Consider the following 10,869-nt stretch of genomic DNA (forward strand, 5'->3'; position numbering starts at 1 on the left):
TAGAAATGTAGTATATCATCATGTAATACATAAAGTTAATAAAAATATATATTTTCTGCATATAATGTGATTTGATTTTTTGTAAACAAACATATATTACTCAATTGATATAAAAAGTATGTACAACATACATATATAGTAAATTTATCGTATATATTAAATTATAGAATTTTAAGTAGTTTATAATTTATAATTGATATATCTAAACTTTATAAAAAGTCTAAAATTATGAGTATTTAAACCTATTAAATTTTCAGAATAACACAAATGAGTTATATTAATGACGGATTATATGACATGACAGGATTAAATTAATAATACTAAAAAAATATATAATTAATATGATACTTTAATATGGGTTAAATCCTCATTACTATTTCAACAATACTAATATAAAATATGTCAAATTAAACTGATTTAATTAAGATTGTATTAAACAAAAATTGATGTACGGTATACCGCGGATTATATACTAAATCACTAAAATTAACAAAAGAGTACATAAACAAAATTAGTATTAAAATAGTACATTAACAAAACAAAAAACTTACCTCGCGGTGTCATAATCTAGTTTTGTATGTAAAAATGCAGCATTAATATCTACATAGCATGCTCTATTTATAGAAAATAAGATGCACAAGAAAATGGTTGCTGGCTTGCTGCCATACGAATAAAAAAAAAATGGTTAAGTTGTGTTACCTAATGGTTTAATTCGGTGATTATGATGGTTTAATTTCTGTATGGCTTCGAGAAAAAATGTGCAAATCTCTCACATGCTATTTAATGCTCGTTAAGTAACGCACAGCATTAGGTTCTTCTGAATTTCATATTATGATGATGATACGAGAGAGGTGACTTATCACATGGGGATTTGAACCCTTGATCTCAATTAGTATGTGGTGCATCAATGACCACTAAGCTACTTACAATACTAATTAACATGCATAAACTAAACATTTTATATTTCTATCCGGTGCACTTGCACCCCCTCTAATGAACGTGGATCCGCCCCTGGTTGCCAACAAACAAACAAAAACGTAAAGAGACAAAACTACTATCTACAAAACAGGTTTATCCTTTGACGCGTAAGAAAGTGGTTGCACTACTCAGCGGGCGAAGCTTTGGTATATACGGAAATGTCACGTGCTATGAAGTTGAAAGTACATCGTACTTATAACACATAATACATAAGATCGCCTATGCATGATGCATCTACGCATTTTAAGTAAAATATATCATTTAGTCTTTGTAAAATAATGTAAATTGTATCAAGCAGTTTTGGCTTCATCACGATAGGTAAGGTATCGCAAGTAACAACAAGTGGGGATGACTCAAGCTTGAGGACCAAAAACTGACGAAATTACCCCATCGTTCGTGTGGATAAGGGACCAAAAATAGTAAAGCAGACGAGTCGGTAAATGGGTAGTTTCGTCCACACATTTAATAATTCTCATATCAAAGTCAAAAAGATATTTCTCTCGAAGTTAAGAGTCAGACACGTTAAATGCGTGCTCTTCACGCTCTCGAACACATCTTCGTTCACCAACTTCACTAACACATGTGTCTTTTTTTTCTTTGTCCGTTACTACAGTATCTTTCAGCTTAATTGTTCCTATCAAATAAAAAGAGATAAGTGCTGGTCGAGAAAAATAAATGTAAAAACATTTTACGTTAATGAGGGGCAGAATGGTATTTTTGCTTATCATCTGATTCATCTTCTTCCTCCTCCCAAAAGGGCCTGAGCTTGCCAAAACACCAGCGAAAGATTTTAAAAGCGGAGGCCAGCCAGGACTTGGGCTTAACGAACGCCAGCGAGATTTTTCTTAACGGGATCAATCTACTGTTGGCAATATCAACATCTCCGTGAGCCTCTTCTTTTCCTTGTTTCCAGAACCAATGCATTTGGGCTTAGAAAACGGATCTATTTTTTTTTTTTTTAGGATTTTATTATAATTTTGGTGAATCCTAAATCCCTGGCGCTTGTTGCTCTCACATTCGATTTTACAGAGAGAGATTTGGAAGAGAAGTTTAGGATTTAGGGTTTTTATGTATCATGTCAAACTTGTTGTTATACTGCCGACGGTTTTGTCTGATATCTTCTTCGCGTCAGTTTAATTCCGGAGACTCTGTGTCCGTTTCGCAGTCTCTCACTCATAAGCTAAGGTTTCTACTGAGTAGTAGAACACTGTGTTCAGTATCAGAAGGGGAAACAGAGGAGGTCGCCAAAGAGAAGAGACCATGGTTAAAGTCGTTTACTGTCTCATATCTCGTGAACTCATGTGGGTTGTCATTGGAATCTGCCAAGTCAAAGTCCAGATTCGTTAAGTTGTCATCTTCAGAAAGACCAGACTCTGTACTCACACTGCTCAAGAACAGTGGCTTCACCAATGAGCAGATCATTAGGGTTGTCAATTCATTCCCAAGTATTCTGATAGTGAATCCAGAGGTTGTGCTCTTACCAAAGCTCATGTTTTTCCGTTCAATCGGGTTATCGAGTTCTGATACTGCAAAACTGATCTCAAATTGTCCCACAACGCTGTCCCTTAGTTTGACCAATAGGCTGATCCCTTGCTATGATGCCCTCATGAGCATACTCGGCGAGCAAGAGAATGTACTTAAATGCTTGAGACGTGGGTATTGGATTTTCACATTGGACACTGCAAAGTACTTGGCTACACGGCTATCCCTCTGTCGGGATCTTGGAGTCCGGGACCAAAGCATCAAGAGACTTGTCCAAAATGGTCCACTCGTGTTCTTCTGCTCCGAGAGAAAGTTCAACGAGGTCCTAAACAGAGTTCGTGGCTTTGGTTTTGACCCCAAAAAGATGTATTTCGTTCATGCTATGTTGGTTTTTTTTCATGTTAGTGAGTTCGCTGTGGAACACAAGTTTGGACTGTACAAACAGTTTGGTTGGTCTAAAGATGATTGCGTGGCGGCACTCATGAGATTCCCAAATTGTGTGAAGATATCGGATGAGAAGATAACGGGAACCATGGATTACCTCATTAACAATGTGGGTCTCCCGCCTGGTGCCATTGCTATGCAACCTTTTCTTTTGGGTTTGAGCTTGGAGAAGAGAATCAAACCAAGGAACGTTGTCATCTCTGAGCTTTTGTCTAAAGGGTTTGTCAAGAAAGAAGATTTGAACTATTTCCAGATTCTTAAGATTAAAGATTGTGTGTTCGTCGATAAGTATGTTCGGAAATTTCAGCAGGTTTCTGCTCTCCAGCCATGCCCTTGACAGAACAGAATAGCTATTTTTGTTTCTCTTAGGTTTCCTTCTAATGTGAATTATGACATTATTGTCATCTGTTTTTGATTGATGCTGTCAAAATCATAATGTTTCTCATGTCATCATTTTGAAGACAGTTTTGTGTAGACAACCAATGAGCTAGTTCTCTTCAGTTTTCAGATTAATGTCAATCAGGCTACGATACTTGCATGGCGAACCTTTGTAATCAGTGTTTCCGGCAAAAGTAATAACTTTACAAATTCTTGTTTTTAGAATGGTTTGTCTAACTCGGTTTGGGTTTGGTCCAATCAGTTATGCCCACCAGTACAGCTAATTGTTCATAGAATCATTCATATGTAAGGATACATATAAATCAACAAAAATCTTAATTATGATGTGTGTACAAAGTTTTCATTTGAGTATAGTTTCAGGATTTATCCATAAGTAGGAGAAGATGCAGCTACAGACTCGGAGAGTTCTTCCATGAGTTCCTTTTGCTCCAAAGCAGCACAAGCCTGCAATAAGAATTATACAAAACATTCTTTAAGGTCCGCCACATTAACTAATATAAAGGTAACATAAAAGTTTAAGGTTTAGGACCTGCACTGCGTCCTCTAAGGCACCGTCAAGAAATGTTGGAAGCGCAAAGTTCATCTTTAGCCTATGATCAGTCACTCTACTGTCCTGTAATTTTCAGACATTATAAGCAAAACAGAATTCATCATGTTTTAAAGCAAGGCACTGAATCCGTGTATTACCTTATAATTGTATGTTCTTATCTTTTCTGAACGAGCTCCAGTCCCAACCTATTTCCATAAGAATTGACATAGAACAGAATAAGATAAATATTCGATGATCAACTTGAGTTTAGATAGACTCTGGGAATAGTAAAATGAAGTGGACCTGAGATTTCCTTTCATTCCTTATCTTCTCTTGTTGTTCCCTTACTTTTATTTCATACCTAATATATAAAACTATAATGTATCAACAAGAAAAGGCTAAAGTGGGAATTGATAGAGGAAGAAGAAGAAGAGCAGAGAGATTGCTCCTTGAATGTTGCTTACAGTTTTGCTCGCAGAAGCTGGAAAGCACGAGCCTTGTTCCTAATCTGAGTCCTTTCTTCTGTACAGAAAATGCGTATACCTGATGGTTTGTGGAATAGATCTATAGCCGTCTCCACCTTGTTCACATTTTGCCCTGTACCAAAACCTCTTTTCAGCATTATTAGCAAGTGAAATGTTAAAGAAATAGAAAGTGAATGTCTTTAGCATAACCTCCAGCGCCGCCAGATCTTGCAGATGTAAGCTCAATGTCCTTTGGGTCAATCACCACTTCCACTTCATCAGCCTATAATAACAACAGAAACAAAGCAGAGATGACAGTTTTGTACTGGTTACCAAGTTTCAATCAGCATATAGAAAAATGCAACATGTGAAAGCTAGTTTACCTCTGGCATGATAGCTACAGTTGCTGTAGAAGTGTGTACACGACCCTGTGTTTCTGTTTGAGGAACACGCTGGACTCGATGAACACCAGATTCATATTTGAGCTTGCTATAGACACGATTTCCTTTAATCTCCATCACACACGTCTTGCAACCCCCATGTTCAGCCTTATAAAAGTAAGAAGATCAAAAGCTGTATGTGTGAGTAAAATGTCTCTAAGTTGTTATGCTCTACGGCAATTTTTTATAACACACTCCTTAAAATGCCAAAAGAAAAACCAGAGCATCTTACCTCTGAGCATGAAACCATTGAATACTTCCAAGAGCTGCGCTCGCTGTACCTCTGATACATCCGCACCTGCAAGCAAAAGAATAATGCAAGGTAGATTGATTCACTGTAGAATCTCTAAGTTTTCATTTATTGTACTTGCTTCTCTTAGCCATGAAATATAGGAACAATCACATTTGAAAGTTTTTTTTTTTTTATGAAATAAAATGGTGAACTACCATCAGATTGCGCTTTATTTCTTTTAAATTCTAAGCATTCCCGACCAGAAGACATCAGAATCAGATAGAGGTGGCAGAAGAAATCAAATAAAGGAAAGCATGTACCTACAAGGTCACCAGTCCAAATTGCAGCTTCATCGCCACCAGTTCCTGCTCTAACTGCAGAAGGAACTAGGATTTCAGACTTGTCCAGAAGTAGATAAGTATAACAATGGAGAGAAGTGCGAGCAAAAGGCAGTTTTACAAGAAAAAAGGCTAGTGTTGGACAAATGATACTATTTGTCAAGATAGAGTTAGTCAGTTACCTTCGAGCAATATGTTTCTGGCATCAAGAGGATCGGAAGGAAGAAGTAACACCTGACACAAGCAAACACAATGATACAACTTAAGGATCCGAATCAGCTGCCAAATAGAGCATTGCCTAGTTTAAGATTGCTGAAGGAAAAGGGTATAAACCTTAAGTTGTTTTTCAAGCTCCTCAATTTCTTTAGAAAGAGAGTCGATTTCACTTCCTATCATTTCAGCCATATCTTCATCATCCCCAGCCTCTTTCGCCAAAACTGAAGCAATAGACCAATCAAAACAAGCTTCCTGGTAAACAAAATCAAAAGCAAAGGAAAAAATAAAGGAGAAGACTTGAAGAAGATACCTTTGCTTTCTAATAACTGCTTCTCACAGTCCTTGAATCTTTGGAAGACTGATACAACCTACAATTGAAGTAGTCAATTTTAAGAAACCCTAGGAAAAAAAAATTGCAAATTTAAACAGTAAAAGAATATGCAAATACCTCATCAAGCTCGGACATGGACTGTGCCAGTTTTTGGTATTCAGATTGATTCGAAACAACATCTGGGTCTGCTAGTTTCACCTACAAACCCATAAGATGATGAACAAAAAAAAATAAACACACCCAATAATGCAAGAAGTGTAAGAACATACCGACAACTCCTTCCATGTCTTCTCAACAGACTCCATTTTCCTAATGAGGTAAGGTTCCTAAAATTCCCAAACAGACAAATCATCCAACAATTAACAGACTTTGTAAAAAAAAAAAACGAACATTCGGAGTAAGAATCACTTACGGCCATACAGACGAGTCGCCGAGTCCTGCGAGACGGAGAAGGCGGCCACAAGGCTAGACATACTCCTGCCGGTGACTGCCTCGAACGCAAAGTGAAAGGTAAAGAGTGAAGATGAAGAAAGGCTCGACCCGTAGGATTCGTCGTCATCGAGCTATTCATCGTTCTTCTTCTAGAGAGGTGGAAGAAGACGAGTGGCGCGGGAGTTGCCGGATAAGCCTTTTAGATGATGAGAGATGTGTTTGGCTGCTAGTACTAACCCATCCTCGCCACCACAGTAGAAACCCTTTGGTTTACTGGGCCTTGAGGCCCATATTAATTCTCATTTTTAGTTCACTTGGCCCAATGGAAGCTATGACTCAAAAGTCAAAACTGAAAACTTCTGAAACGTCCGGAGGTAATCGACTCCCGTTTAGGTTCTGTTAAGTCGGTGGTCGGGTCCTCAATTTCGTATTTTTTGCCGGCGACGATGTCGATTTACAGGATCGCTAGAGCATTACCCTTCTCCGGGATCTTCAGGTTCCTCCATTTGTTTTCTCTTCTCTTCCTTGTTGTACTATCAGATTTCTATCTGTGTATCTCGTCGAATTGAAATTTAGGTTTATTTTCGTTTCGATTACAACTTGGGTACAAGGAAAGATCTATATTTGTGTGTGTATTTATTATGGTGAAATACACTAAGGTTTCATATTACAAACAGGCAACTCGAGAAAGAAGCTGAAACGGTGATCAATGTTCTTCAACCTGGACCTTTGGGAATCATAGAGCACAAGTTCTCAGCTCAAGAGATTCGAGAGGCGAAAGCTACAGTGTCTAGAGCTGTTGATAGTTGGAGAAGACATTCCGAGGTAGAGCATGCGAATGGCCTTTTAAAAGATTACATTTATAAGTGAAGATGAAGAAGAAGAAGTGAGTAAAAATCTCTACTTCTGTGTGTTTCTTTTTTTTTTTAATGGCTGGTGAATAAAAAAGGCATTTCATCTTGTTGAACAATCTTGAGAGATCAATGAAAAAGCAAATCTTTCTCTTTTATTCCTCGTAAAGTGCTTTTACATAGATTGTTATAACAAGTATAGTAACTGAGAATACAAGTTCTTGATCTTAGCACTAGGGTTGTGTAACTACAGAGTTGCACTTGTTGAAAACATATCCGTGCATTGTAGAAACTCGAAACCCGACCCAAAAGAAAAAAACACAAAAAAGAGGCAAAAAAACAACTATATATCACTCTCTCATCTTATTCTATCCTAGTTTGCATTTGGAACTTTCTTGTCTTTCTGTTATACCCATATGGCTCCGGCTCTTCTTAGCAACGCTGCTAGTTGGTTCTTCACTTGGAGAGTCATTACCTGGTTAGCACCACCAATCAACTGTTGTCCTATGAACACAGCTGGTACACTGGGCTTACACCCCATCTGTACTAATGCCTTCTCGATTTCCTGACCGTTTGAGAATTTATCTAGCTCGTAGACTGTCATCTTCGCCCCAAACCCTGATATCAGTGTTTGAATTGAGTGGCTCATGCAGCAAGAGCTTTTGCTGAAGATCACCACTGGTTTGTCTGCAACTAAACTTTTAACGCTTTCCATTTTGATGTATAGTAATGGTGATACAAATGTAAGGACTTAGTGTGACTGTGTGTGTGAGAGAGAACTAAAAGGATCTTTATGTTTGTTTTTTTTTGCTTTGATGTTATTACAAAGTAAGCCTATTTATAGAGTTGGATATGTAGAGGGTGGTAAGATTGCATGAATCAGATCTTTGTCACTACTTTACTTCCTTACTAGTGATGTGTCCTTTGGCGTTCTCTAAAAACTGCATGAACTTAGATTCTTTCGATTTTGATATCAGGACCAAGTTGCATATACAGTTCATGTAATCTTTTTTCTAATTACGGAAATATCCTTGCCATATGGTTTGTAATGATCCACGATCCACGGATCCAGGGGAGGTATGCAACAGTGTGATCATGTACAATCTATAGTGCTTTTTTTTTTTTTTTTGCAATATCTTTTTGCTTTTGATGCATCCACTGAGGTGGAGATTGGATTATGGTTTATCCAGTTAGATGCCTATCTTTTCAAGCAACAATAGATTCCCCACAAGTTTCAGGCTCTAAAGAAACGGAAAGCAAGAAAAAAGCTCGTCTTTGAGCTGCTTTTCTGCTAGTATGACCTGGAGTCTAGAGAGCAAGTAAGTGATTTATCAAACACAGTTCTTGCTTTTTAACTTTATTGTGATAACCATTTTTTCAAGTTTGAATCACACAACTTATCTAAAATGTGAGAGTTGGTTAAGTAACTCTCAAGAGTCTTTGTTGTTGTTCATTGCGTTTTGAAAGCATGATTCTGACACCAGATTTGGAAATCTACAGAAATGAAAGAATCTTTGGCAGATTCGTGATAAGGCCATGTGTCCATTTTTTCACCATGATTGAAATAGCAAAATTTATGGGTGATAATAAGCATAGATTCTTCATCTTTTGTTTTCTTGATTTTCTTCTTGCAGTGATAAAATCCCAAAGATTCCGAAGGAACAACTTGTGTGTACCTTATATTCCCCCCCTTTTAGATCTCTAGAACTGTCTGCCAACAATTGGCTCGCAAAATTGTTCAAAGGTCATATGTTTTTCTTCAGTGTCATTTTCTCCGTACCTACGTAATTGAAAAAACCTGTAACTGTATAGAAGATAATAGATTATGCTTCGCCCTTGTACCAAAGGAAAAATTCAAGTTACAGATTGTTTTTCTCAAATCCAACAAACACTTAACGAAGAAAGAATTTTGATACAAAAGTACTTTTCTTAAAAGCTTGAGATAAAGTCGATCATCATCCGGTGATGTTGGGGATGGGCACGACGGAGTTGTAATGCTCTCCGAGACCAAAAGCATGCCTGTGATACGATAACATCAGACTCGAGTCATCACTGGATTTATACTCTTTGCCCATTACAACATCTGGAAACGATCCGGAAAACACCATTATGTGTTTCCTCAAACAATGTGTTAACGCTCCAAGCTCCAGTTGACCTCCCCAAGCCGCGGTTGACTCGACTTCTATGCAGTATTTCTCAAACCGCTCTTCAGCAGATCCCTCAGACTCAGACACAGCTTCTGACGAGAAAAACGGGAGAAAATCTGGTTTGTGCTCTCTCATGTAGGAAGCAGCCATTTCTCTTAGCTTCTGGTATGAGTAGGGAGATGCACCGCCTGAGCGAGTGGCAAGCTGATTCTCAACAGCACGGTAAAGGCAATGCCCGTCTGGTTTTATCTCACTGATCGTTAGTCCCAATGGTTTAAGCTTCTTCTCAAGCTTTTGGTTCTCAATCATACGATCACTAGTCACATTGCTTTGCTCCTCTTTGATTCTCTGCTCTCTGTCTGCTTCTTCCTTAGCCCGTTTCTCGCGCCTCTTCACGCTCTTGCTGGGCTTTGAGTGCTCTTGCTGAGCAGTAGTGACTGAGACTCCGGCTATAGCTCTCACTAGAGTGTCCATGTCTCCTTTTTTCTCACTAGTTTCGTCCTTGGCAATGCTCTTGCTGCTGCTGCCGCTGCTAAAACCTTGTGAGCCGAGCTCTTTCAACTGTTTCTCCTTGAGCTTTGTCGAGAGTTTCGAGATGTCTTCTTCGACTTGCTTCTTCTTAGCCTTTTGTTCAGCTTTGCTTCCTTTAGCAGCTGCCTTTTTCAACTCTGTCTCCTTGTTCTGTAGTTGTTTTATCTCTTGCCTGCAATAGACAAAACATCAAAACTTAGCATCAATCACTCATATTGTTTAATAATATAAACTTGAAAAAAGCAAGAAGCATTGTCAATTATCCAAACAAAGCTACCTGTGCCGAGCAAGCATCTCATCAACAGTTTCATGTGAAGCATCCAAGGAGGTCTCTTCGGATACATTATCTCCAGATGTATTACTGTCTGCCATATGAGAAGCCTATAGATATAAACAAGCTACAATGTCAAGATAAGAGAGATACCAAGAACTTTCAGAGAAGAGCAAGTGAACAAGTGACAAACAACCCCGCAAACCCAATTTGGTTTAGACCTGCAGACAAATTCAATCCAAAGGACACAATAGCTCTAGAAACAAGACCAAACCATCCCTACTTAAAGAATTATTCCACCAAATTCACTGAGACCTAACACTAGAAGAACATAACCCAGAACCAAACAAAAAACCAAACTTTATGTCATTCTATATATTAGAGAAAAGCTAGAGCGCGCGTTGAATTAAAAAGGATAAATTATCAAACAGTGAGGACGCGAGAGAAAGGTTCCAAGTTCATACCTTTTTTGATCGTAGGAGAGGGAAGAATCGAGAAGCTTAGTGTAATTTAGGGTTTACGGTTCTCAGGCGACAAAAGCATTAAAACTAAAAGAACAAGAAAAAGAAAATGGGCTAATGTTAATGATGGACGTAAAGTATGGGTCCAAAGGCCTTATCAAAGCGAGCCTTGTGGGCTTTCTTAATCCACAGAACCCTCTTTGTCGGTGAGAAGGTTTATAGAATTTTCTAAAAAAAAAAAGAAAAAATATCATTATTTATCGTGTGTTATCGAATCAGTTTGGAACCTAAAATCTTGGCAAGTAGTGACGACGATATGTTAT

General features: G+C 38.1%; 5 protein-coding genes across 6 annotated transcripts; 2 read left to right on the top strand and 3 right to left on the bottom strand.

The window, feature by feature from the left end:
• Positions 1 to 1,637: 1,637 nt before the first annotated feature.
• On the top strand, positions 1,638 to 3,449 carry LOC104788622 (transcription termination factor MTERF15, mitochondrial-like). Its single transcript, XM_087452523.1, has one exon. The coding sequence runs from the start codon at positions 2,054 to 2,056 to the stop codon at positions 3,239 to 3,241; it is 1,188 nt and encodes a 395-aa protein (XP_087308649.1). The 5' UTR covers positions 1,638 to 2,053; the 3' UTR covers positions 3,242 to 3,449.
• A 49-nt stretch (positions 3,450 to 3,498) lies between these two features.
• LOC104788623 (peptide chain release factor APG3, chloroplastic) lies at positions 3,499 to 6,969 on the bottom strand. 2 transcript variants are annotated; one of them, XM_010514387.3, is made up of 15 exons: positions 6,266 to 6,969; positions 6,123 to 6,179; positions 5,971 to 6,051; positions 5,833 to 5,890; positions 5,640 to 5,743; positions 5,489 to 5,540; positions 5,293 to 5,342; positions 4,969 to 5,034; positions 4,680 to 4,844; positions 4,507 to 4,579; positions 4,297 to 4,429; positions 4,136 to 4,193; positions 3,991 to 4,038; positions 3,833 to 3,916; positions 3,499 to 3,747 (listed from the first exon to the last, which is right to left on the bottom strand). In XM_010514387.3, the coding sequence occupies exons 1-15, from the start codon at positions 6,422 to 6,424 to the stop codon at positions 3,667 to 3,669; spliced, it is 1,269 nt and encodes a 422-aa protein (XP_010512689.1). In that variant the 5' UTR covers positions 6,425 to 6,969; the 3' UTR covers positions 3,499 to 3,666. The 2 variants fall into 2 exon arrangements, with proteins under 2 accessions (XP_010512689.1, XP_087308648.1); XM_087452522.1 differs by having other exon boundaries at positions 5,289 to 5,342; positions 6,266 to 6,516.
• LOC104788625 (uncharacterized) lies at positions 6,634 to 7,294 on the top strand. The gene is made up of 2 exons (XM_010514389.3): positions 6,634 to 6,781; positions 6,963 to 7,294. Exons 1-2 carry the CDS (start codon positions 6,732 to 6,734, stop codon positions 7,153 to 7,155), a joined length of 243 nt encoding a protein of 80 aa, XP_010512691.1. The 5' UTR covers positions 6,634 to 6,731; the 3' UTR covers positions 7,156 to 7,294.
• Positions 7,270 to 7,937, bottom strand: LOC104788624 (monothiol glutaredoxin-S6). Its single transcript, XM_010514388.3, has one exon. It carries the CDS (start codon positions 7,849 to 7,851, stop codon positions 7,543 to 7,545), a length of 309 nt encoding a protein of 102 aa, XP_010512690.1. The 5' UTR covers positions 7,852 to 7,937; the 3' UTR covers positions 7,270 to 7,542.
• A 1,004-nt stretch (positions 7,938 to 8,941) lies between these two features.
• Positions 8,942 to 10,674, bottom strand: LOC104788626 (OVARIAN TUMOR DOMAIN-containing deubiquitinating enzyme 5). The gene is made up of 3 exons (XM_010514390.3): positions 10,550 to 10,674; positions 10,092 to 10,195; positions 8,942 to 9,986 (listed from the first exon to the last, which is right to left on the bottom strand). The coding sequence occupies exons 2-3, from the start codon at positions 10,184 to 10,186 to the stop codon at positions 9,092 to 9,094; spliced, it is 990 nt and encodes a 329-aa protein (XP_010512692.1). The 5' UTR covers positions 10,187 to 10,195; positions 10,550 to 10,674; the 3' UTR covers positions 8,942 to 9,091.
• Positions 10,675 to 10,869: the final 195 nt, after the last annotated feature.

The sequence above is a fragment of the Camelina sativa genome, chromosome 5 (genome assembly GCF_030686135.1).
Source record: "Camelina sativa cultivar CO46 ecotype springtype chromosome 5, ASM3068613v1".
Taxonomy (NCBI): domain Eukaryota; kingdom Viridiplantae; phylum Streptophyta; class Magnoliopsida; order Brassicales; family Brassicaceae; genus Camelina; species Camelina sativa.

Coding starts and splice junctions, on each gene's coding strand:
- LOC104788622 (XM_087452523.1), top strand. CDS start 2,054: ATGTCAAACTTGTTGTTATACTGCCGACGGTTTTGTCTGATATCTTCT.
- LOC104788623 (XM_010514387.3), bottom strand. CDS start 6,424: ATGAATAGCTCGATGACGACGAATCCTACGGGTCGAGCCTTTCTTCAT. Junction 5,891..5,970: donor CCATGTCCGAGCTTGATGAG/GTATTTGCATAT, acceptor CTTCAATTGTAG/GTTGTATCAGTCTTCCAAAG. Junction 4,430..4,506: donor AAGATCTGGCGGCGCTGGAG/GTTATGCTAAAG, acceptor GTTTTGGTACAG/GGCAAAATGTGAACAAGGTG.
- LOC104788625 (XM_010514389.3), top strand. CDS start 6,732: ATGTCGATTTACAGGATCGCTAGAGCATTACCCTTCTCCGGGATCTTC. Junction 6,782..6,962: donor CCCTTCTCCGGGATCTTCAG/GTTCCTCCATTT, acceptor TATTACAAACAG/GCAACTCGAGAAAGAAGCTG.
- LOC104788624 (XM_010514388.3), bottom strand. CDS start 7,851: ATGGAAAGCGTTAAAAGTTTAGTTGCAGACAAACCAGTGGTGATCTTC.
- LOC104788626 (XM_010514390.3), bottom strand. CDS start 10,186: ATGGCAGACAGTAATACATCTGGAGATAATGTATCCGAAGAGACCTCC. Junction 9,987..10,091: donor GAGATGCTTGCTCGGCACAG/GTAGCTTTGTTT, acceptor TGTCTATTGCAG/GCAAGAGATAAAACAACTAC.